This window comes from Pectinophora gossypiella, chromosome 19, assembly GCF_024362695.1.
Source record: "Pectinophora gossypiella chromosome 19, ilPecGoss1.1, whole genome shotgun sequence".
Classification (NCBI taxonomy): Eukaryota; Metazoa; Arthropoda; class Insecta; order Lepidoptera; family Gelechiidae; genus Pectinophora; species Pectinophora gossypiella.
Genome location: NC_065422.1, coordinates 4,417,471 through 4,444,738, shown reverse-complemented (window position 1 = coordinate 4,444,738; position 27,268 = coordinate 4,417,471). Strand labels below are relative to the sequence as shown.

At 37.4% G+C, this 27,268-nt stretch overlaps 2 protein-coding genes across 4 annotated transcripts in view; one reads left to right on the top strand and one right to left on the bottom strand.

The window, feature by feature from the left end:
• Window positions 1-980: 980 nt before the first annotated feature.
• On the bottom strand, window positions 981-11,471 carry LOC126375484 (transmembrane 7 superfamily member 3-like). Of its 2 annotated transcripts, XR_007567598.1 has the most exons (10): window positions 11,133-11,471; window positions 10,726-11,052; window positions 9,802-10,064; window positions 9,166-9,337; window positions 8,216-8,383; window positions 7,284-7,436; window positions 6,763-7,023; window positions 4,842-5,004; window positions 3,138-3,306; window positions 981-1,862 (listed from the first exon to the last, which is right to left on the bottom strand). XR_007567598.1 is itself a non-coding variant. In XM_050022437.1 (9 exons), the coding sequence occupies exons 1-9, from the start codon at window positions 11,209-11,211 to the stop codon at window positions 1,787-1,789; spliced, it is 1,662 nt and encodes a 553-aa protein (XP_049878394.1). In that variant the 5' UTR covers window positions 11,212-11,471; the 3' UTR covers window positions 981-1,786. The 2 variants fall into 2 exon arrangements, 1 of the variants encoding a protein (XP_049878394.1); XM_050022437.1 differs by lacking the exon at window positions 3,138-3,306.
• Window positions 11,472-11,830: 359 nt separating this feature from the next.
• LOC126375445 (ankyrin repeat and SAM domain-containing protein 1A-like) overlaps window positions 11,831-27,268 on the top strand; it is a 147,837-nt gene continuing 132,399 nt past the window's right edge. Inside the window, exon 1 of one of the 2 annotated variants that reach the window (XM_050022364.1) lies at window positions 11,831-12,079. In XM_050022364.1, coding sequence (XP_049878321.1) covers window positions 11,976-12,079 — 104 coding nt within the window. In that variant the 5' untranslated portion in view covers window positions 11,831-11,975. Of the gene's footprint in view, window positions 12,080-25,204; window positions 25,415-27,268 lie in introns of those variants that run through there. The other variant, XM_050022365.1, reaches the window with a different exon arrangement.

The following is a 27,268-nucleotide window of genomic DNA, read 5'->3' as shown; positions in this document are numbered from 1 at the left end:
TCTCTCTATTACCCTAAAGGTATCTATCTCCACGTAATTTTCCTTGCGTAGGGGTACTTAACTTTCTCCACCCCGTATAGGAGTATAATGGAATTTTATCAAAAACACGCAACGAGGAGGCGGACGCCCTCTACCGAAGCCCCGATGATCGTCAGATTACCAACGCATATAATTGGTTTAGATCTGTCCCCGTCATCAATTGATTCGGGCCTGACATCTGCGCTTGATTTCAATGCTCTAATCTCCATACTTTGTGTTCTGTGCGTAAGAATGGGACGTTCGTTTATATTTGACCCTGCATGTATTTTAAATTAAAACAGACAACATGCGTAATTCGGTGCGTGACATAAGATTAAGCTGCATTTAGTCTGTGAAATTCTACTAATATTATAAACGCCAACTTTTGTCAGTATGTATGTATGCAATGTTAGGTATATATGTATGTTTGTAGCTCTTTAGCAACGTGAAATCTACTGAACAGACTTTGATGACACCTGCCAGTAATATAGCTTAAATAAATACAACAGAATAACACAGGTCAAAATATATGAATAAAATTACTTATTCGTAGATTTAAATTAACAGTCTATTGAAATAGGAAGTGTACCTATAAAAAAATAGATAATTGTATTCGTTCTTAAATTAAAATAGTTTTTAAAACTCATAAGAATTTTACTAAGAGAGGAAGAAGCTTTTATGGAACAAACGTTGTCTTATAAAGAAGTAAAAAATCCTTTGCTAGACAAGAACAGACCTGACAGAGGACAGCAGTCTGTCAGTACTATTCAGAGGCAGAGAACAGGAGTCCTAGTACGGCTTAAACTACTCTGGGCGCCATCCCACTCGCGTCAGACAGAGGAATGCAGGGCGGAAGGCAAGAGGGAAACCACTGCCCTATTTTTTTCCCTAAAAACTAGCATGGAGAATGCTACACCGACAAGAGTGTGGCTTTAAGATTGATGATTAGGAAAACTACACAATTTATACAAAAGATAAAACTTTATTGATCCTTAAATGGGAATGCTATGCTTACAAAAACATCACATGAAGCAGTCTTGCGATATTATTTATATTTGGTTTTCTAGACAAATTGTGATATCGAGACAGCTTATAAAATATTAATTAAAATTATCTCGTTAAATATAGTACTAAATATTTATTATGACACTAGGAAGACGAAGTAGTAGACCAAAATATTAGTTTTTTTTTGTTGTAATATCGTTATATTTCGTTATATCGTTATCTATTATGATTTGAAAAGTTTAAATTATTTTAAGAACAGTAGATAATGGAAAGGTTAAAAAGAAAAGTGTTTTATTTTTTATTTTTAGCGTATTAGCCACAGACAGAAAAGAGTAGACAAGCAGACGAAGAAGAATAAGGTGTTGCCATTGCATAAAAAGTATAGGTAAGTACTGTATTTTTTGTAAAAGAAATATGTGGTGAAAAAAACGAGATGACACTAAAGGGATCGTAATACACTTTGGAGATCGCAGGAAGTAAGTACACCTATCTAATAATTAAATCTCGAACGTATTTGACGAGAATAGAAAAGTTTCTATTTTAGTTTCAAAAACGTTTCAACGGATCGATTGAAAATGTTCATAATTTTAAGCAAACGATACGCGCAAATGTTGTAGCATGCAATTAAAATCTTTATAGGCACGCATGTACGTAAAAAAAATACAATAAAAATACCTAGTTAAAAACTATTACGACTAAAATAAATAGGTAAATATAATTTACCGATAATATTGTTTGTATGTTAGCTTATCAATGTAGGTTATTACAATAAAGGAGTGCGTTCATTGGTGTTGTAATCCACAATTGTCGGGTCTCCGCCTGTCTCCACACTCAAGTTCCTGTAATTAAAAAAAAAATGTTTACTACTTCATGCATTAATACAGTATAATATACTTATACAAGGGAGCGACGTATCCTGGGCATCAAAAGAACTGGGGGTATAAAAGGCCAAATTGAAGCAATGAGGATACTACTGCCCATTTCTCCTATCAGGTGTTGCTACTGTTGAGAGTTCCCTATATTTTTTGAGTCATCATCACTAATTTAAGAGCCACGCTCTTGTTGGAGTAGCATTCTCCATTCTTATCTATCAAAGACCAATTCCTTCACTTCCTATTATTATTTGACTAAACAAACTTATTGTTTCGGTTACATATTTACACTATAACCCTTTGCGCAGCGTTTAACTGCAGATTCATAGATTTATATTTATTCCCTGAAGATCGGAGAGAAATTTTGAAGAATTTTTTTCCAATCAAAACTGCCTTTATCCAACTGATGGCTTTTCTTTTTCGTAACTCATCCTTCAGACGGGGAAAATTTTATATTAGCCAATAACCCGACAGAATTAAGTTGCCAGCACACGTGAAACGCTGCATATCAGTGAGCTTAGATGCCTATATCATTCGCAAAACAGTTGTCAATCTCCCGCCCCTTTCCTTTTCAGCGGATAAGAAAATGACGGGTATAACTTAAAATAAAATTAGGTGTCTGCAGGATTCGGGGCCATTATATTTTTATAAAGAATTATAGAAGTAAAATACAATTAGGTATACAAAACAGAGGATGCGGTGTCGTCGGTTAAAATAAAAACCGTGTATTTGACTGCACCCTTATCCGAAATTACCTATCCGAAACTTTTAAATCCTTTTACGTCATTTTCCGTTAGGTACGGTCTCGGATAGTTTTTATTTCGGATATCCGACAGTTTTGATTAACTTTCCGGATCTCCGTAACATCCCAGAGAGCCCCGGAGCGGCCCTGAACTTCGACTCAGGGCAGAGTACATAGGTTGTATTTTCGTTGCTTGGGGAGGGACAATTATCGTCATCTCGCTTTGAATTAAAACGATCACAATTATGATTGCATTTTATAAAATTAATAAGGTATTTTGGGTAAAGTTTCGACGTAAGTAAAGGTGCTTCAGTTAATGATTTACATATTTTTTTCTTCGTTTTAGGCAATTTTAAGAAGCCGCGTTATTTAATTATTCACGTAAATTAGTTAAGATCGTTTAAGCGCTTTTTATTTTTACACGAATTTGTTATTTCATTAGTTACTTAAGCATTTGATATTTGCAACAAAAAAAATATTATTCTTTATTTAGCTTTCACCTGTTTATTTATACGAATTCGATATTCGTTTTATACGAATTCGGTATTCGCTTTATACGAATTCTCGTATCAATTTCTAGAGGCTCGTCTAAATCTAAGACGGTCCTCGTAACTGGTGCGATCCATCCGCATAGGCAAGTACGATTGTTGTGATATAGTCCTGTTGCGACTGTAAGAAATATTAAGACAAGATATACAGGGTGTTAGTGACATCGTAACGAAAACTTTGAGGGATGATTCAGGCCTTGATTCTGATGATATCAAGTGGAATTTTTTGTCGCAAAAGTTATAAGGACTGGGAGTCTTCAAGGTCTAGAGTGAAATAGTGAATAGGCCTTTGCTGGGTAAGCGTGATCTACGCTAGAACACATCGTCTCTTACCATCTATATTATAAAAAAGTATGAAACTGGAACTATGAAACTGAAAATAATTTTAAAAAGTCTTGAATTTTCCGACTGAAAATTCCACATGATATCAGCTCAGAATCAAGGTTTGAATCATCCCCTCAGTATTCGTTACGATGTCACTACCACCATGTATAGAATGTTATTTTATTTATTAAAACCTCGATTTCTTTTAACTAAAATCATTTATTATTCTGAGTTGATATCACTCAGAATCACGGTCTGGATCATCCCCCTCAGTATTTGTTACAATGTCACCAACACTTTGTATGTACTTGTACACGTTTTAAGTGAAATCGTAACAAATATGATTCAGCTCATTAGTGGAATTTTCCATCGCAAAAGTATAAAAAAAAACCATGAATTTTACGACTGAAAATTCCACTTGATATTAACTCGGAATCATGGTCTGAATCGTCTCCCTCAGTATTCGTTACGATGTCACTAACACCCCGTATTTATTGCATATATTTATATTTTTTTAAATACCAATTAATTTGTTTTTAATGATTTATTTATTCGCTTATTGTACCTACACCCTACAGACAAAAGGTTCAGTCTTGTTTGCTTGACTGAAGTAGTTTCTTCCTCCTAACCATATATGGAGAACAATTGTGCCTATTCGGACATAAAAAACTTATTACTTTGACTGCTCTTGAACTACTGTTCTCCTTTACTCAATATAAGTGTAAGAAAAAGATAGACTTAGTTTTATTCCTGTCAAATTCAGTCAATATTAAGGTGGTGTCCTGAATCGGCAAAAACATTTTTTTATGTTTATGGATTACGTACCATGTACCTGCTTAAGCATAGCATAGTAGACATAAACAAAAAAAAGCGGCCAAGTGCGAGTCGGACTCGCCCATGAAGGGTTCCGTAGCAGCAAGTAACATAATATTAAAGTTCTTGTAGTTCGTTAAAATTTTAATACTGTGCATTTTTTTTAAGTGGAAGTATCTCGCTCAGGATCGGGTATAGTGGAAGGACATAGGGGGACGCCTTTGCTTAGCAGTAGGATCGAATGGGTTAATAATAATAATAAATTATTGATAAGTAAACATAATTAGGTGGTATAATAATTATACCACCATCCCTAATTATTAGGGACAAGAGGGGAAGAAAGGCGGATGTTGGATGGTGAACATTTGTATAAAACAGTGAAAAAGAACAATAAATTCAGTCTCTCAGTGAACATCCACAGATTGTATTCACGATACCCTCAATTTCTACAGAATGGGGGTTCGTCCGGGATTTGAACCCGGGACTGTATGTATATGATGGTTCAAAAGATTTCCTTACCGTCGTCCCCTGTTCCCAATAGTCCCGTAACTTGTAGGTTCAGGCATTCTAGTGCTGATGCTGCGAGGTGGCGGCGGGAATGGCGGTTTTCCGCGGTTGTGGTAGTGCTGGAAGAGGAAACCGCTGGTCGCCAGGAGTACCCAGAGCAGAGTTGCTATTGCATCTGGAATTAATTTCACCACGTTATTACAGTGGTATTGGCGCTAATTCCTGCAGACACCATCTAAATTTATTTTAAGTTATACCTGTCATTTTCTTATCCGCCGAAAAGGAGGACGGGTAATCGACAGGCATAAAATATATCACACGTCAATTTTAGGCAGAAATCTAAAACAACCCTTTACAAAGTTTTACATTGGTCAATAACCCGACAGGATTAAGATGACAGCACACGTCAAACCGGTAGCATATCAACGAGATGCCTATTTTATTTACCCGGGTTATTCATTTATTTTAAAATTAATAGTTGTCAACCATCCGTCCCTTTCCTTTTCAGCGAATAAGAAAATGACGGGTATAACTTAAAATAAAATTAGGTGTCTGCAGGAATCAGGGCCATTGTATGATTATTATTTTTTTACAGTTGGTTGTCCTGTTTATAATACTTTAATTTTGGAATCACGATTTCAATGGTTACCTTTTATCAATGGGTACCTTAAAATACTTTAGAACCAGTCGCGCTTTGCTTGCGTTTCTGTACGAATTCGACTCGTGCGCATATGTAAATAAACGCTACAACTATTCCAATCTTGCAAGCAAGGACGAGATCCAATAGCGAGAGCGAGACAAACAACCCCTGCGCTCTCCCTTACTACTTAGCAGCTTACGGCCATTTACGACTAAAGTAAGACCCAGAGGGGGTGAGGTCAGCGCCCGATACGAATTGGTGCGCGCGGGGGGGGGGGGGGGGGGGGAGTTACCGTTCTTTACGTCGCGTTAATTCATTTCTATGCTTAAACCTATGTCATTATGAGTAATAGAAAAGAAGTAAAACGTACTTAAAAGTACCTATATTATTCATAACGAATGTTACCATCATAATTTATTATCGTTTTCAATTGCCTACGTGTTTCGGTTTGGTTTTCCTTTAATGAATGTACAATACAATAGGGACGTGAGTATGGTTTGTGTAGCATTTAGTAGGTACAATGAATCTCTATTTATTTAATTAAATATTGTAAATGCGAATGAATGTTTTCAGCAATGCATGTAATTACGTGTCGACGCTAAAGAACCTCGAATAATACCAGTAATAGAAAGCTAAGTTAGTATGTCTATAATTAACACAGGAGCCATAACCGCAAGGAGAGTGTCTATTTGTTTGTCCGTCTTTCACGAAAAAATGAAGGGGGGGGGGGGGGGGGGGGTGAGGTTAAATAGATAATGAATAAAATCAAAACAACACATAGTACTAAGTTTTGCGGGTCTAAAAAGGCCACATTGAATATTGCCGCTTAACTTCGCATTACGCACTCACTTTCATATGCGCAAATGACAAATTGCAATATTGCTTTTTAGACCAATTGCTTCAATGTGAGCATTTTAGACCTCTGAATTCGAATTCTGAAAATGAAATTAGCATTCGTTTGTACCCGGAACTGGGATGATTGTCGAGTGACATTAAAAATAAAGATAACATAACACACTGCTGGGCACAGATCTCCCCTCAATCAACCGGAGGGGGTATAAACCGTAACCTGCTGACCTAGATGTTGGTGGTATTATACTGCTAATAGCCGGGACCAACTTCTTAACGTGTCGAATCACGGAATTATCTTACTTTTTCGGACAATTAGGTGATTCAAGCTTGCAATGACCTTACCAAACAAAGGAGTCTCAGAAAGTGATTTCGACAACATCCCCATCGGGAACGAACCCGGACATCCAGATCGTGAGCCCAACGCTCTAACCATAAACTTACCTCTCCACTGATACGGTGGTGCCAATACAGCATTATTGAAGCTCTCTACCACGGCACGCCTCATGGTATTGATCACAATGTACTTCAAATTCGAGCCGATATAGTGGTCTAAGGCGAAGACTGTGGCGTATGCGCCGAGGAACGCGCAGCATAGTATGTTAGACAGGTACGTCACGGGAGAGAGCGAGACAGCTGTTAGAAGCATCAGGACTACGAAGATAGTCCAGAAAGTGCCGTCGTTTTCGAATATTGTCGGCCCGGCTGAAAGGTAAAGCTTGATTAGGAAACTCAGGAAATTCAGGGTGTTAGTGACATCATAAGGAAAACTTTTAGGGATGATTGAGCCCATAATTCTGAGTTAATATCAAGTGGTATTTTCCGGTATGTATGAATTGGCATAGGACCACGGCTATTTTCTAAACATCACTATTTAGAAAATTTTCTGAGAAATATGCCTATTTTCTCGTAGTCGGGTTTTAGTTTTTAAATATATATTTTAAATGATAAAAAAAAAATCTTACCTGGAGCCCTATAATACACGATGGCAGCCAAAACATACCCCAGATACATGGTAGACAAGAACACAGACAACACAGGGATCCCGTAGAACCACCAGAATAACAACCATATAGCCCCCATGAATATTCCTGACATGCCTGAGGCGAATAGCAGTGCTGAAATTGAAGGTTTTGTTTAACAACATAAATTCACGTTTATATTCTCAATTGGACATCACCATCATCATTCTGACAGACGGCAGCAATAACTGTCAGTACTATTCAGAGGCGGAGGACAGGAGTCCTAGTACGGCTTTGAAATAGACCACTCTAGGCGCCATCCCACTCGCGTCATACAGAGTTACGTACTGCGGGGCAGAAGGCAAGAGGAAAACCACTGCTCTATTTTTCCCTAAAAGGTAGCATGGAGGATGCTACACCGACATGAGCGTGGCTCTTAAATTAGTGATGATTCTCAATTGGGGTAGTCAGTAGTGTTGCCTATCGATAGGCCACTAAAAATCAATAGTATTGATAACGATAGCTCATTTAGAGTATTCGTCCTACTGGGACGGTGTACAGCAATACTAGTAGCCGCCGTGAGCCATGGCAGCCCAGTTGGTAGAACGCTTGCCTCTCATGTTGAGGTTACAGGTTCGAATCCAGCACAGGCCTAAATCAATGATCGTCGAATTTGTTTTCGAATTCATGTTTGGATCATAAAAGATTATCACGTGCCTAGCGATGAAGGAAAACATCGTGAGGAAACCTACATTCCCGAGAGAATCCCGGAGGTATGTGACCTAACGTATATTAGGTTGGTTTTCCCTTCGCGGGTTGGAAGGTCAGACAGGCAGTCGCTTCTGTAAAAAACCGGACCTGTCAAATCTGCAGGTTAGGTAAGCGGGCCCTGTGGAAAACGGGATAATGCTAGGGAGATGATGATGATGACTCACCAGGTCGATCCAAATCAGTCCACATGGGTATTATCGTGTATGTTATTAAGATTCCAGAAAACATGCCGACTAAAAACATCTCTGTCGTGAAGAATCTATGGCCGAAGTAACAAATGAAGAGACCGATGAAGAAGAGCGCAGCACAGAAGAATTGGGATGTTATGTCATCTGCAAAGAGAAGTGTATTACAGAAGGGGACACTATATTCAGGGCGTTAGCGACACCATAACGAACATTTTGACGGATGATTCTGACCCTGAGTCTGACCATGATTCTGAATACTGAGGGGGATGATTCAGCTCATGATTCTGAGTTAATATCAAGTGGAATTTTAAGTTGCAAAATTCATGAACTTTTTTTTAAATATTTTCAATTCCGTACTTTTGCGACGGAAAATTCCACTTGATATTATGAGCCGACTCATCCCCCTCGGTATCCGGTACGGTGTTACTGACACCTTGTATAAAAGTGTAACTAAGGTCACTGACTGACTGACTCACTCACTCATAACGAAATCTCAGAAACTACAAGTTAGGAGTCTCAAATTATGTATGGGGGCTCCTTTTAGGAGGTAGGTGCTCACCAAGCCAGGATTATGCAACATTCAACGATAAAAAGGGTGGCAAAGTTGGTACGCAACTTCTGTAAGTTTTAATACTTAGTAGTCTTTCACGCGTACCTACATAGTTTGATATAAAGAGAAAATTAAATCGTTTTTATTGACTCACGCGGGATTTGAACCCGCAGCTCTCGTCAAGCAGACCAGCGTGTTAACTATTGTAACAACGGGTCCTCATAATAAATATCAATTTTAGGTGTTGTCCAATATAGACGTAACATAGATAAACGTACGAATATTGATCAAAACCCGCGAATTACAACGCGCCGCGCGCGATAGCGTAACCGTGCAGCCACCGCGGCGAGACGTCGTAAGGTAAATATGTACTAACCAAGAATTTCGCATCCTTCCAACGGCGAACAGGCGTAAGTGTGCGTAGGCACATAAATGGAATAAACACTATTGTTCAATATATGATAAGCGACTGCTACGTATATGGACCCTGTACCGGGATATGCACCCAGTAAACGTCGGAGAAACTTCATCCTCAAGGTTTGTGGTACCTAAAATTTAAAAACAATGCTGTAACAACAAAAAGCATTTACTAACTAATATACGTAATATGTAAATAACTATTTATAATCAACATCAACGATATAACATCTGCACTCGCGGCACAACAAACGTGCCGCGCGCGGCGCGTTTTATATCGAGGGCTTCGACCAATAGCCGTACGACGTTTATCTACGTAGATAACATTCGCTGCGTCTATTGGTCGAAGCCGGCAACGCGTTTACCGTACTGACCCTGCCAATGGACAATGTTAGTGTTTTTTTTAAATGGCTTTCCTCAAAGTTACTCTTAATTCTATTAATTACCATTCAGGGTAAGAAGCATACTTAGTCTAGGTATCTAGGAACGCATCTCATGAAAATAATATGAAAACAATACTATACAATTTTGACCATACTACAGTCAGTATGGCCACTTCCTTAATAAATTATTTCAATATTTTCAATTAACCAACCTCATCTCCATTCTCTTGAATCTTAGCCAACGTCATCATATTTCTCAGACCTTCAAAGTAACTGTCTTCACCAAAGTTTCTCTCATACAGATACAACCTATAGAACTTCATAGTAATCAGTTTATTTACTCCAAGACAATCTGGATCCTTAGGATGTTGGGCCGATGAAGCATCGACTGAGATCATATCTTTGGTGTACTTTACGTACATGAACGGGGAAATGTAGAGTGGGAATTCCAGATTGCATCCACCCGGTATAGGATCTAAAATAGTTTGAATAAAAAAAAAATAGATATTAAGAGTGGCAACACTGTTAGCGTTTTGAGCACCTTTGCTTCAGGCAGAGATAGTCTGTTCAATAAGACAGTATAATTTTATTGTAATGTTTTTACTTTTTTTAGTTTTATGCATTTGTTTATTTTGTCCTTCTATAAATATTTTTTTGTGAAACAAATGATATAATATAAATATAGTAACACACATAGAATATCTTAGAATTGGCCTGGATTGTTGAGAATGTAACATTATAGCTCTCAATGAATATAGTTATCATTGCCAAATTATCATTGATAAAGTGTGTTGCAAGGTTTTCTCTTATAAGGCCTTCACTTTATATCTTCATACATCATTACAGAACCATTCTATACAGACTTCTCCTCAATCATTTGCAACATGGAGACTACAAGTTAGTAGAGACTCTTTGACAGTTCTGACGTTTTCACGGTTATGATCTGCATTTTTTCATAGACTAAAAAGAATGTATCTAGCCAGGCGCAGTCGGTCAGTCTCTACATGTATATGTATATTTAAAATGGTCACAATATATTCAATATTAATGAGGGAAGGAAACTACAAATTAATAATTGTATAAACATAGCTACGCAAGCAAAAGCCACTAAAATAGATATACAAGGTAAAACTTACCAGAACTTCTATATCCATGTATGGAAATGTATAACTTTATGTCTATTGTATTATTGTTTATAACATAATAAGTATCCGGAGGTTTAACTTTTCCATATAGGCCAATATTTGTTCCCGATATGAAGGAGTTTTGCGTTAATGTATTGTTGTAGAGAGTAACATTGTACAGGTGGCTATGTACTTGAAATATGATAAAACGAACATATTTATTTATATCTGTTAGACTTAACCGGATCACAGAATTGCTTTTTATTGTAACAAAGTCTCCATACAGCTCCTTATCAGCTAAAGTTATTGTTTTATTCAACGGTATTGTGATATTTGCATCTGCAATAAAGATGATAAAAAAATTAACTCATATAAGTAGATGGTACCTTCGTGATACGAAATAGGTCATATATACTCACTGTCTGCACTAACTACTACAAAGGTCGCTATGAACAATAACAAATAGCTTAAATAACTAGGCTCCGATGTGTGAAACATCTTAATTGCCGCATCTAATAACGTCGATTGATTATAATCATAGTTTTGGCAATCCTGTACACGAAAAACTGCCAAACCACATCAGCTGATTATTTTTTACAAATCAATAAGATTACGAGTTTTCTTGTCGATAACTTTCAAATGGCACTGTTTCACATTGGTTTTGTAATCTAAAGAAAACAATTCACTGAACCCAAATAGTTCGACGTTCGATAAACAATGAAAAATAACAACGGGCAAAATTCCCTCCCACCACAACAGCTGATAAATGACTGATTAAAAGAACGAATTATTCCAAGAACATCGAATGGCGACCGAATGAAATATGTATGAAAGAGAAAACGTTAGGCACTTCCTACATACGTGCGAGCAAGACAAGTAATTCGTCGTTATCATTAACCATAGAATGTAAATAATATTGGGATTTTATGTCATTTCTTTAGTTTTTTTTAAAGCCTAAAAATATGAAACACATAAAATTTTAATTATATTAATTTAATTAGTAATCTTGCTGTAAATTATTAAGGAAAACAAAAAAATAGCACAAAAATTAAGACCGAATATACAATGGGAGGTTACGTTCTAAGGCAACACGGCGATCGATTCCGTCACTGGCCGCTAGAGCGAGCGCACTCACGTCAAATTAGTAAAATATGGCGGCGCGATCAATGAAGTTGTGAAGTGTTGTGTGAAGTGAAACGTAAAATATTGAAATGATTGTACTCTGTGTTGATTTTGTGTATGAAAACATTCTTTAATGGGCCATGGGAAGAGGCCAGGAGTTGCTGGACGCGGCCCGGGAGGACGACAGGCGAACGGTTGAGAAGATTATTGGGCAAATATGTAAAAGGAGTGGTCCGTTTACAAGGTGGGTCTTATTCATGTTTTGCTGAAATCTAAGAAACTTTTCCAATTAGACATGATTCCTGAATCATTCATATGTCACGTAGTACTTCGCAAATTTTTACTTTGGCGTTCTGGACATATAAACTAATAGTAAGTATTGTTATCTTTATCAACAATCGATGTTATGTTGCTTGTAAGTTTTTGTAAATGTTTACTTGCTTTATCTCTTTATCTTGGGATTATGGTGGTTCAACGATGATGACTGGTTGGTCTGTTAGCTAGATACCTATCTAGTACAAATACGAGCATTGAGTTGGCTACTGAGAATCACCAATTACAGAATTGATGGCAAGGCCAAGGTATTAACTTGTTTCGTCTTATAAATTGATAGAACGCTGTCAATAAGCATTTATATGAAGGGCATTATGGTGTTTTACGTAATAATTTATATGGAAAGTCCAGTATTCCAGCATTTAGTTTATTCCCCATGTTAATTTTACGACAACTTGCCACATCAATCAGGGATTGGTGCCAAGGCATAATAGTCTATATTACCAGTGCTTAAAACAGTAGGATGTTATGTAAACATATGTACGGGCATTTCTCTGTAAGCTTGCACAGGTCCCATATAAATGCTGTCCTGGTATATTTTTTGTACATTTGTCATAAAACCGAGTTGTATTTTGAAGAAAATTAACTAATATTTTAGTTAGATAAGGAAGCTCACTGAATTTATACGTATTTTCTGAGATATTAGCGATTTTAAAAAAAAATCATGACAGGGGACTTTTTGAGGCATCAGGGGACTGTTTTGAACGTGATAGGGGATTGTTAAGTCAGAAAGAGGACTGTTATACTTAATGAAAAGCCATTTTACACTCTTCAATATTTTTTTTATTTCTTCCAGCAATTTCTGGTGATTGTTGTAGGTCAGTATGTTAGCAGTATGAAGTGCGCTCAGCTTCATATCCACGTTGGTGTGAACTACGCATAGACATGTATCGCGGTTTTGAGTGTTTGGTTTTACAACCCACAAGAGATTAAAAACTGTATCAAGAAGATACCTCTTCTGTTTCCTGACAGTATTTCTGCTTATAAATTCTTTTTTACCGGCTGCCATACGGCTATTACTATTATCTTCAAAGAAATTCTGAACAGCCCGTTTATAACTTTCAGGTATTTTACAACGTCTAGCTAAAGGTACGTCCAAGCCACTGAGATTGTCTTTTTTGCCGTTTCTAGAAAACAATTTAATGTCCTTAGGTATCCAGTGCCTGTACTTTTGAACAATACTGCCCTCAACAACTTTTTTAAAGATTTGTCTCTCTTTGGTACGTTTCAATGTGGAATAATTCTGTACCGTCGGTGAAAAGTAATACAAGTCCAAAATTCAAGTTTTGAGAAAATCGAGTTTAAAGTTAAAAACATTCTAGTTCGCGACTTATAAGGAATAATGGAACAGAAGTTAGATGTGTCGATAGGTGATGATGGAAGGTTTCTTTTCTAATATTTAGTTATATTTAGAACCTAAACAGAAATGGTAGAGGATCAAAATAAATTACATGTATCACTTGACACCAACTTTTATACCGTGTAAATTGATACAAGTCTACTTATACCTTTTTACACACATAAGTATACAAAAGTCATCGTTGATATATCATATTTCAATTAATAATTTTACAGTCTTATTCTACAAAAAACAAAATGTCTTGGAAGAAAGTTTATTTCATAAAGTTGTAGAAAGGCAAAATTCTATTTATTTTCTTTAAAAAGTAAAGAAACTTAACTTATATCAATTGACACAAACGATAAACTATAACGAATTTGTGTCAAGTGGTTTAACATGACTTATTTTTTCGGTTTTATTGTGTAAAATGATACATGTTTAAGGCCGCCTATTGTGCTTATGTTTTATTCGTATGTTTATGTCCTTTGTATATGTTGTTGTGCAATAAAGTATTATTGATTGATTGATTGATTGATGTTTTTACGAATTTCTAGTAATAAATACATATAAAGATGGTACACGTATATATAGTGTAAGGTGGCGATAATAAGATATTTTTTTATGATTTTACTCTCAAAACTCATAAATAACCGGTCAAAACCACCACTGCTGCCCGCTACAAACATATTTTGTCCACTACACTACGCCCCTAATCAAAACCACTTTAGGTTCATTTTATGATAATATTTCCACCCCTAACAAATGAAGGTAAGAAAAATCATATTAAGACTGGTCATTAGGAATGTTTCGAGCTAGCCAGGCAGTATGACCTGGAGATAAAGGTGATGTACCTACGTACTTTTAAACCAAAATCACACAAACGGGTAAATGTTACTTCTTTCCTGCTGAAACTATTTAAAAGATCACAACTCATTCCACAATCAAAATCCCCTAAAGTAAAGTAAAATTCGATATTTCGAATTATCAAAATTCCCGGTGTAATGGTAGCCCGCAACATTGACAGAACGATAAACGGAGTCGAATCAATGTTGACGATAAGAATAGGTAGTGAAAATGAAGATCATTGGTTCACCTCCAAACCTATAGGTTACACAGGGCTATCCTCAGGGTAGGTCTTATCACCTTTACCATGGTCTGTTATGGTTAAGCTAAATGAGCTCGTTTCCGCAAAACTCTACACGTAAGCACACGTGGGGGACTTTCCGCGTATCCTCGCGTATGGACCACTATTGTGAAGTGGGCAAACTTCCCACTATATCATCATCATCCTCCTGCCCTTATCTCACTCTAGGTGGGGTCGGCACAACATGTAAGGGCAAATATCCCATCTTCTTCCCTTCTATCGTGTGGATTGTGAAGTGAACTACCAAGCCCATCAACCCTGGTGTCAGGGTTATAACTGAGCCGCCATAGGCCCCTGACTTGACTCAATGATAATAAATACTCGAATGTCCCATATGTAATATTATTTTAATGGGCTCAGTTTTCCGCATAAACGCAAGTGGTCCATTATGCGTGCTTTTATTGACTATGTAAGCCAACTAACTCCTTTCAGAAGCTCAAATACCTCCTGGGATTTTTACAAACTTTGTGACCTGGTTTAATTAAGGGTTTATGCCCGTGGTGTTGCCAATTATTTATTCTAATCTAATCTATCCTACAAGATCCCACTGCTGGGCAAAGGCCTCCCCTTCCTCTTTCCATTTTTCACAGTCCTGTGCGTAATTCTCTCTTATGTAATCAAAATACAGAAAAAAAAATATTACTGGTGGTGCTCAAGAGTTCAGAGTAGTTATTCCCTTTATAAAAATGAGGAAGCTCGACAAATTTACACCATTCAACGTGTTTGAGAAACTGGTAATCTTCTCTTGAGAAGATATGGCAGATCCCGATGCTGCCGATGCCGAGCTGGATCCCAGTAGGACCTTAAACCCAAAAGTATGTACGATCATCTACGGCTGTGTAGGTTCAAAAATACCACTACCGGCGCTTGCATCAAAGATCTAACCAGCGTGTATTGAATGGCTTGCTTATTAATAGGAGCTCGATAATATTTGGAGCCATTATTTCACGTCTACAACCTCCTTAGCAATGAAGGCAGCATTCAATCTGCCACCGCTTAACCTGCATGTAATCAAGAAAACTATGTAAAACAGCTTTGCTTCGAGCTAAGGGAAGGAGACTAACGCCAGTTATTACAAATCTCAAATACCTCTTGACTAACCCTGCCATGGTGATAACAGCGCCATGATCAGGACCCACAACTTATTGAGGTACTGTAATTAAGTACTTCAAGGTGGCTATAGCAGAAAGAGAAAAAACACGGTTTGGTCTGAAGTACTAACTTAACCTATACCCATTCGCAATGCGGATCAGATATGGTTTGCTGTGGCTCTAGACAAAATGTCTTCCCATAGACAGGTTTATGCGGAGGTCACCCTAGGATACATACTGGTGGCGCATGGAATCGAACTTGTATGTATCATTATACACGACACGTTATTGATATCCAAGATCGTATTTTCTGAAATATTTTGATATATATTAATTTATATTACTTTTCACGAAAATTTAAATTTGGTGTTTGATGTTACAACTAAAATTATATCATTAAACACTGACCGTGAGAATTCAAGGATTGCGTGTATTTTAATATATGTTGAGTTGCATTTACTTACACCAAAATATTTCATGAAAATCTTCATTTCACTTTAATGCAAGTTAAGATGAATTATGTTACACGTATTATAACAGCATGAATCCTTCACAAACAGTACTTATATCACTAAACACAAAAATTATCTCCGTATTTATAATAGCTACAGTTACGAGAATTAGACAGAAAGAAAGAGAATTTTTTGAAAATGAAGTATGTGCTAATAACTCAAAAGTGATACAACTCGAGTTGTATTACTTTTCACCGACGGTACAGAATTCTCTTTCAACTGTTCACTAATGACGTCACCAAATAATGCTTCCTTGACTACTTCTTTTCTTTGATCGGGCTCGTCTAACATTTTAAATATTTTTGTCTTAGGGGTATCTTCAACGTTCTTTTTTATTTTACTTTTAAATCTCGCTAATCTTTTCTTGTACTTCTCAATTTGCTTTTCTAAATTTGCGATCTTTTCATTTCTTTCTCTATTATACTTCTTTCGTCTCTTTGAAGCTTCTTGTTTTCTTTGCTGTCGTCTAGCAATGGAAACGGGTAAGCTTGGCGCTGGGGATATTTGAACTGGAACTGGAGTGGTAGATCTTGAAGGCGGAGTATCTACTTCTGGATCTGACAACGGGGTATTTTCTCGTAAAAAAGTGTTCGTGACGCTTTTAAGTCTCAGTCTTTTGGCTCAGTATACGGTACAATGTTCTTTCCACTTCTTTAAGGCAGCTCTATGCTCACGTGGCGTCATATCCTTTACTAACTTCCGTAAACCTTTTTCTTTCTTTTGGTATTTCAATTTCTCCTTTTCTCTCATTTCTTCTCTTTTTTGTGGGTCATTCTTTCTTTTTAGGTATCGTAGTTTTTCTGCTTCCCTCTTTTTCTGTAGCAATTCCTCTCGGGATAACTTTTTCTTTTTAGGAACCATTTCATGTGTGTTTGATCAACCTGAGTAAAAAAAATGAGTTTATCAAAAAAATATGCTGCAAATTATTAATCCTGCAATCAAATTGCTTATGTAATTTTGCAGGACAATGCATTTATACCAATGTAATAATAATAATAAATACTGATACTTTGATGATTCTTACATAAATAAAACTAGCGGATAAATTAACACAAACAATACATCAAAATAACAACCAATACACAAGTCTTCTGTTAATCAGAACAGTCCCCTGCTCTATTTTCAGGCAGGGTACTGTTGCCAGGGGACTGTGTATTTTGGCTAAATTTCACTACGATTACAAAACTAAAGTAAATAGTTTTTTAAGAAATTATCGATCAATTAAAACATAAATGATAAACCAATAAATTATATCTCCAAATAATTAAAGCAATTTAAATAAATATAACTACTTACCAGAGGACTGTGTGTGGTAGCGGTCCTACCCCATCTTTACCTCACAAATGGTGGTCTGACACTAAACAAAATGGCTTCTCGCCGCCGCCTTCAGCATGGTTGCCAACTTCACAACAATTGCGTTTTGTTTCACTCAAAAAAACGTTTGTAAACATTACAGTTTTGTTTTATTATGGCTTAATTTTTTTGACAGGGGCCTGTATACAAATTCTGGGGACAAAGTTTACAGGACTTTACAAAATTAATAAAATAGATAATTAGACCTTTTTTACTACAATAACATAATTTAATTATTTTACTATATGATATTAACTGCCAGATATATTTAGCTTCACTAACTTTTCCGTAAATCTCATTTCGAGAAGGAAATACAGTGATGGGGACAACCAGGGGACTGTATTTTTAGAGTTTCTATTAAGTCTAGACAAAAAATTAAAATAATTATGGCTCTAAAACAAAATGGCCCCTAAAGTTTCGGGGTTGAATTTTCATTAGAAGTGATTTCTTTTTAAATAATTTAATTACTTTCTGAAAAAATTTGTCGGGACAGCCGATTACGACCTTACAGAGAATCGCCCGTACCACACATTTAACTATTCTTGGTAATTTAAGGTTGAAGTGTAGCTAGGTAGGTATCTAAATACAAAGATTAGGTGCAGGTTTTTCCTTGATTTATTTTTCGGTGTTTTTGCCTGAGCCTTGATAAAATTCTAAAATCATAAGTAGAATTTTATAAGAAAGAAGTATTCAGCAGTTCTTGGATTTATGTCTAATGTGATGAGGTGACTCATCAACCTTGGTGCTTATGTTCAATTAACATAGATTCCTATTTTAGTTTGATGATTAAATTGAATATAAAATCTTCAACATTGGTTTAACTGAGTATTACTAACAAATACCTATTTCTGAAAAAAATATGTAATTTAATCACCTACCCAGTTTCAAATGATTGAGTAAATGTGTCAGTATTAATTGTGAGAAATAATTAGTTATTCTCTATTAAGCCATTGTATTCTAGACCTTTCATGACTAAAGGGAAAAATTACGCGTTTTGTATTAGGTAGGTACCTACTTGCTAGCTGTATGGTAACAGATGTGATAAGGTGCGTTTTCAAAAGGCAGGAATATTATTTTCCTCTTTCACTCTTTAGTTAGACATGGGTAGTTATATTATATTAAAACAAATATTGTTTTGGTAATGATGTGCCTCATTTTATTATGTAATACCCAGTTTTTAATGTTAATTTGAAAGACAAAATATTTGGTATTACTTTTTTAACTTTGTTTTTTTGACATAAAATATATGCACTGGTCACCGTACCTACATACTAAAGTTATTTGATTGTCAGGTATGCTCTCTTTGAGAAAGCATAAGTACCTACCTTGTACCTACTAATCCTTTGTCTCATTTCAAAGACCTTCCAGTTTTTCTACCTCTACAAAATACCTTTTACAAGTAAACAAAGCCATGTCATTTTCTTATCTGTTTTTTTTTTTTTTATTGAATGTGTCAGTTTTGGATAACTCTTATCTAAATTTTAAGTTTGGAATACTTCACTTAAAGAAGTACAATAGGATTTAATGTATTAATTGTATACAAATGTTTTTATATATTTTTTTGCCACCAAGATGTTTTCGTTTAGTTTCCTTTAACTACCTGAGTAGACAAAAAGGTAAAATAAAAAAAAGGAAAATATGCCCAGGTAAGCAGGAATGTTGGTTCAAACATAATTTAGGGCATTGCTTGGAAATGGTCTTGACACTCTATGAACTCTAGTCTCTTTAAATCAAAATTAATTGAAATTAAAAAAAAAGTGAGTGTCAGGAAGTCAAAAAAAATACATGACAGAAAGTAGTAGGTTAGGTAGGTCCTGCTCTGCACTTATACCCTACAAAACACTACATTAGAGTGACATAATATCTCCCGTCTCTTTCGTACTCAGCTGTATGTACAGTTAGTACGAAAGAGATTTTCGCGTTTTTCATACGGGCCGCTTACCTAACTTGAAGATTTGACAGGACCGGTTTTTTACAGAAGCCACTGCCTGTTTGACCTTCCAACCTAAGGGAAAACCAGCCCAATGCAGGTTAGGTCATATACCTCCGAAAATGCATTTCTTGGATTTCCTTCACTGCTGGGCACGTGATAATCATTTATAATCCAAATATGAATTGAAAAATAATTTTGACATACATTGGTTTACGAATGTGGTGGGATTCGAACTTGCGACCTCAAGGTGAGAGGCAAGCGTTCTACCAACTGGGCTACCACGGCGTCGTTTTCGCCCGACTGAATTGCTCAATATAGATAGGTCATATTAATATTGCTACATTGTCAACCGATGCTTCTAGAAATGAATCTTAGTTTCATGTAAACTATAAAGTAGGTATCATATTGTAGGAAATATCAATAGTATAATACCAGCATTGAAGATTATCTTAAAAGGCGGTAGTTATCTATTTAAGGAAGTATAAAGTGGAGTGTTGGCTGCGAGCCAGACGGCAATCGATGATCGGCACATTGAACTTTTGTTCGTCTGCTTGTACCTTCTCACCTATACGTAGTGATGCACGAAGCTCGACTCCTGATGGAAGACTGCCGAAAAATGGCTAAAAACTATACTTAAGTAATTAATCTTTCTCCTTACCCCAAAAATTTAAAGAGGAAGGGAGGCCTTTGCCCAGCAGCATAGAATAATACTACGTATAGAACAGCAACTCTCCGCTCCCCACCAGCGTCTGCGCTAGGTTTACCCCCCTCGGACATAGTTTAGACTTGAAACGTGTGGCGTCAAACGTCACACACAGATGCGTGTGTACGATAACGTAAATGTGTGATGTTTGTATAAAAAGAGGTTGTTTGTATGATGTTTCTGGGTGTACCAGCAGTGAGATCTTCTTCTTCAGCCCCAACCCCTTCAAAGAGGGGATGAAATTGTATAATGGGACATTTCGAAGTTTTCAAGGTAGGACGCTATGCTATATAACGAATAGGGCAAAAGCTAGTAAAATGTAAAATACCGATTTCCAAGTTGTGTTCTTTTAGAATCTTTTAATAAAAGAATCAACTCTTTACTACGGATGTATTTTTAAATAACTTGACCTATATTTTATGCTTGCACAAGTTGCTGGGTTTAAATATTTGAGTCCAAAGCCTGGGATGTATTTTCGCGAGATTAAAACCGTGGGTCCCTTATTATGTCTAGATCCTGTTGAAGCACTCTTGATCATTAGCCTTTGTTACTAGTCTACTGCTTGCGTGGCAGAAGCGTATCCCAAGAAGTCCTAATAAGCCTGATCTTCGGATCTTCTATTCCATAAATTTGCGTAAATAACCTCTCCACTTCACTTAGCTACGGACGAAGCTTAGTTATTCCGTTAAAATACGTGCAGTCATTCACTATTTACCATAGAGTTTTGTGCATCACCATCACTAGCTTCGTATCCATATGTAGCTATGCATTTGTATGCAGAGTTCGTCTTACCACACAGCGTTTACGACTCAAGTCTCACATATCTACAGGTACATTCAAAAACTTGTTCTTTAGTACGGCTGCCTGGATTGCAATTGTTATGCACTCACTGTTTGGTTGTTATCTGGATGTATTTTGCATTTGACAGTAGAAACACTTCTACTATTAAAATTAGACTTAACTTTTTATCTTGTAAGATATTGGCCATCTGATGGGAGCCATCGGTACGGCAATGCAGGACGGAAGAGGCGAGTCACAGGGACTGTAACCTGGGACCTGATAGAGGTTACCAGTAACTGTCAGTACTATTCAGAGGCGGAGGGCAGGAGTCCTAGTGCGGCTTTGAAATATACTACTCTGGGCGCCATCCCACATCCCACGTCAGACAGAGTACTGCGGGGCAGAAGGCAAGAGAGAAACCACTGCCCTAAGAAAGTAGTATGGAAAATGCTATAGTGACAAGAGCGCGAACACCATACATTTTATTCCTGTCGATTACCTGTCCCTTTCCTTTTCGGCAGATAAGAAAATGACAGGTATAACTTGAAATAAAATTAGATGTTGTGTACTGGAATCAGCATCTATGTGTAGGACAGGCAATCTGGGCAGTGACTCCTGCGTTTTTTATCCGACACAAAAGCGACTTTACCGTACAAGAAAATATTTCAGAGTTCGACAAACTTTCTAAAATCCGAAACAAAGTAATCGATAAATACAAACAAGTATACTGACCCTTTTCTGTCGGAAATTTTCGTAGAACAAGGGTTTAATTTAATACATTTTGGAGATAACGAGTTGATCAAGTTACGAAGTTTTGGGTGTGAGTACGTATTAGGTTTCATCTTTAGAGAGATGGTTTAGCTGATTATGAAAGAGATGGTTTAGTTTTCCGTCGCAGTATTAAATGACGCAGACACTTCATTAACAACGCGTGTCCTGTCTTCCTTAATCACTTTGAAAAATGAAAGTTTTATGTCTTTTGAACTTACTTTTTAGGTCATGATTAAAGTACATTATTGTATGGGTACAATTGATGTACCTATTAGGTACGAATTATTTTCGCCCTTTTAACCTATTGTCTGAAAAAGTAAAATGATTCCATGCTTCAGAGGGGACGTTAAGCCGTTGGTCCCGGCTACAAGCCGTAATACATCTCTACCAACCGGCAATAAAGCAGCGTGGAGGAGTATGGCTTTATTCCGGTTGATTGACAAGAGCTTGTGCCCAGCTGTGGGACGTATATAGGCTGTTTATGTTATGTAGATAAACCTTTTGCCAATTACCTTGTAACATATGGAAGTACAAAATATGCTAAAATAAAGTCCACCCAAAAAATACTGTACACCTCCGGAGTGTTAATTAAAAGCTACTTGTAATATAGCACAACTGAAATACCAATTTCCTTTAAACAATTGAATTTAGATATCCGAAAATAGACGCAGAAAATTCGGTTTCACGTCGAATAGCAATTTGATTGGATAATTCTCTTATCAATCGGGCTCACTTTGTGCGATTGACGCTGATTAATTTGCTTAACTGGTTTAGCGTTGTCCAGTACCATTCCTTGCCACATATTTATTTGATCATGAAGCAGGAAAAATAATGATTTGTATAATAAACCTTTTCATCTTGTTGGGTCTACGAAGCTTCCGATTGAGATGATCATTCCAATCAGTGGGTATCTACATTACTTCAAAAATATAGTCACGAGAATTGAGAACTGGATGCGTAGATATTGCTTGCGGACATGTAGAGATAATGAAGAAAAGTAGACTTACGAAAGAGAATTAGGTATGATGCAGGTGTAAGTTGGTTGCATGAGGAAAGCCTAGGCATACATACATACTGCGATTAGAGCCAGGATGTTTTAAAGACCAGGGGGGTTAAAAACGCCTCATCAAAGCAATTCATCTAAGGAAGCAATATTGCTATTTGACATTTGGTTGCATTGCGCACTTACTTTTATATGTGCAAATGTCAATTTTCAATATTGCTTTTTTAGATGAACTGCTTCGATGTGGCCTTTTTAACCCCGCCAGGTACCCTAAGGCGGCGATGCATGAAGTCTTCTGATGACAGTGGAGGAAGCGAAGGTGGTGTGTCAGGATTGTAGTAAGTGGAATTCTGTGGGTTACTCTCGGAAATAGGGGCGATCTTATGATATTGTAAGCAGCTATTTGTTGCTCTGAAAGCAACTTCACTGCTATCCTCATATAATTTCCACATGTCTGTTAGTTCCATACTGCGGAATGAGGTGCGCACGTAATGTTGTCTACGTATACAAAAGTACTGAATTGACGTTTGTCAACATTAACTGTTGCGTTATGTGAATGTGTCTTCCAAAGACTGCTGTGCGATTATATTTCTTCTTCTTCGAATTAGGGATGCGCGATCCAGATCGTCGATCCGATTTAATCCTATTATCTTCAGGTGTAGGGCTTGAATAACAGATATTTCTTCGCGATCTTTTGTAGCCTCTGTAGCTTGATGCCATGACATTCCGAGAGCTTTTAGTTCTCGGTTAAAAGAGCATCGCCAGGTCCCTTTGCCCCCTTTTCCGTTTTCCATGCGCACACAAAGTCAGACCTCGCCGGGATGTGTGTTCCATAGGTCTTCTAAGGACATGATCAATCCACTGCAGAGAAATATATTTATTTATTCGGAATCCATCTTCTCTGACGTAATAAGTGTGAGCTTACGTATGCATCGCAGATTTTTTTTTACAATTCTTCAAGTAGCTTTAATTATCATCATCATAACGCCTTAAGTAACGCTTGTATTAGATTACAATAAATGAGCAGTTCATGCTGGCAAATGAATATTCATTTGTTGCTGAGGCGGAAATGAATGCCATCATTAAGGAAACAGAGGATTAAGTCTTTGTTCCAAAGAAACTTGACTTGGTAACATATTTGGAAAATTTAATAAAAAAAACTCGCGTTTTAAACAGAAGGATGAACTCAACGACCGGATGGAGCCCATTTAGAAATAGGTCTGATTTTATCTAATACCTTGAACCAACTCAATGTAGCGGGCGCGGGCAAGTCTAATGCCCTTGATGTCATCATATCAGCGGCTATTAATTTAAAGGCATTTACTTTTGTCATAATAATAGACAATTCTACTATTAAATAAGTAACATTTTAAATCATTAAACAGTGCGACATTAAGGCGATACCCAGAAATTTGATTTGACCTATAAATACATAAAGTACCTTATATTCCATTTACGTATTTATATACGGGAAAACAGGTTATCGTACTGTCAAGCTGTCAATGGTTTTTCCCGTAGGTAGGTATTCAACACACATCGCAACAATTTCGTTTTCAGCGGAACCTCCAGATACTCATCGAGTGAAGTAATTGTTACGGTCACATTGTTAACATTGCAAACGGAAACATCGATTACGTGTTGTTCTATTGTTGACTAACAATGATTGGCATAATGTGAGTTTGATCAATATGCTCCAAAACTGGCAATCATAACGAATTGAATTCCAGCACAACAGGTGTTAAATCATGACCGGGTCACTGAACGACAATCCAGGCGTAACATTGTCAAAGTTGACACTAGTGCCAACGTATACTGTCGATTTACAAGTAAACACTAGTTTCTTGGACGTTTGGTTTTGAAAGTACAGTTTCGCAGCTATTAACGACTTTGCGAATAGCGTTTCTTAGGTACTGGGAAAGGTGTTGGCGAGTCAAGAATCATGTAGCAACAGGATCGGCCAAGTTTTTACCAAACAGAATCGTGACTTGGAGATGAAATCGTTTCCAGCAACAAGTTTCTGGTTTCCTTTGGTATCACACTCAGCCGATCGAGCGCAGTAGACCATGTCTCCCTCACATAACTATTACAGGATAACAAAGTTTACAGAAATTGGAAATTCTAAAACGCTATGAATGTTTCGCAAAACAACAATAAACAATACGTCGCTCATGAACAGTTAATGTTCAAACATGTTTACAAATGACAGTAAGTTACTTACACAGTTAGATGAATATACGTTCTAAATTCTAATTAGACCAGCGGCCCAAAACCCGAACAACGGTTACTCGCAAAAAAACCGCAATAAAAAAGTTCTAAGTGAAGCGACCTGTTGGCCGTACCTATGATTCATCAACTTGCTCGGTTAGTCACTTACCGTCGTTGGGCCGCTCTGTTCGCTTTCTTGTAAATATTTTTAAATCAATATTTGACCTGAGACCGACCATGATAACATAAACGGCGTTTCAATCTGTTTTTAAACGGTTCGACAATCATTGTTATGAAGTTATGGCGTTAAAATGTGTGTAACGATTTATTGGTGATCGAAGTGAAAGATGAAATTCAAGATTCCCTTCGTGACACAAAACAGCATGTTTAGGAAGTTTAAGCGCAGATTCAGGTTGGTGTGTTCATTGTTAATTTACGGAGATCGCGAGATAGCTGCAAAAATTAACGGGTCGTTCAACTTGCAGTGCGTTAGGTATCTAGGTTTCTGCTGCATTAGTGTTATAATAAGTTTAAGTCACTGTGGTCCTGTGGTTTACCGGCTTGATTCTCAAACAGGGAGCGCCGTTTAGACCCGATACCGGACTTGCACCAATGAGTTATTAGTTTATTTCATTGCTGTTTTCACTAACACAATTGGCTCGAACATTATATACGTCGTTGGTCTAACAGAAAGCTCGGTGAGGAACTAAGTACCTACTTAGTTCATCTTGCGATGGATGTACCTCTGACCCAATTGGGATATAGCCATGGGCTTATGTTATGTTCTTCTTCTTATCGTGTGGGTTGTGAGGTGGAATACCAACCTCATCAACCCTGGTGTCAGCTCTGGTGGAGCCGCCTAAGTCCCCTGACATGGCTCATGTAACGACGACATACTTACATTAGTAAGAAGTAGCTAGTAGCCGGGACCAACGGCTTAACGTGCCTTCCGAAGCACGGATCACCATACTTTCAGACAATCAGGTGATCAGCCTGTAATGTCCTAACCAAACTCCCTAGTTTGAGGAGCTCGGTGGCGCAGCGGTAAACGCGCTCGGTCTGCGATTGTTGAAATTAAGCTACTTTCGCAAAGGCCGGTCTTAGGATGGGTGACCAAAAAAAAAAAAAAAGTTTTCTTCTCGAGCTCCTTCGTGCTTCGGAAGGCACGTTAAGCTGTTGGTCCCGGCTGCATTGGCAGTCGTTAATAATCATCAATCCGCACTGGGCCCGCGTGATGGTTTAAGGCCCGATCTTCCTATCCATCCATAGGGAAGGCCCGTGCCCCAGCAGTGGGGACGTTAATGGGCTGATGATGATGATGATGATTACAGGTTTGGGATCACAAAGTGATTTTTGTGATATGTCCCCATGGGGATTCGAACCCGGGGCCCCCGGATCGTGAGCCCAACGCTCAACCACTGGACCACGGAGGCCGTAATGTTATGTTAATATTATAATACTAAAACTATTTCCATTATGCACGTAACCCCGACCAGATACGTTGCAATAGTCCGTTATCATAGCTGCACATGGCCCGACATTAGTTCAATATTTACAAAGTGTAACAGGTGTATTTGCGTGAATGATTAATTTGATATCGTTTGTCGGTGTTTCATTAGTCGATGTATCTATTCTGTCCTGTGGATTGATGTGTTTAGTTTCACAAGCTGCGTGTGTGCGTGCAAGAAAACTATTAACACCTTACAAATATGTTCTCGCTTCAGTGATTCAGGAAATTTGCATAGTTGGCTGTTGGATTAAGTCGTCTGTTTTTGTTGGAAAGTGTTTGGGAGTCATTGTCTTCTTCATTTGCAGTTCATTGGCGTGATAGTCTTTAAGTCACTACACCTTATAGGTAATTACTTGTCATTAGAAGTTTTGCATTAGGAGTTATGGTTATAAAAATAATTTGCTTCGGTTATTGAACATTGATATTGATGGGAGTCGAAGAATGTTGTATTTTCAGTAAAAGTTGAGGTAGTTTCTGAATAAAACATACCTACCTACTTACGATACTTGTCAACGTTCTTTTCTTATCCTGAGGTGTTCCACTGCTGGGCAAAAGCCTCCCTCTATTTCTTCCAGGGCTCTCTCTCCAGTGCTTCCTCCGGCCAGCCTTCCAGGAAAGCATCCAAGTCATCGCGCCATCTCCACCTCGGTCTGCCGCGCCTGCGTCTGTCTCTATTCGGAGACCATTCTGTGGTGATCTTAGCCCACAGGTCGTTAGGCATCCGACGTTAACGAATTACTGTTACATATACATATA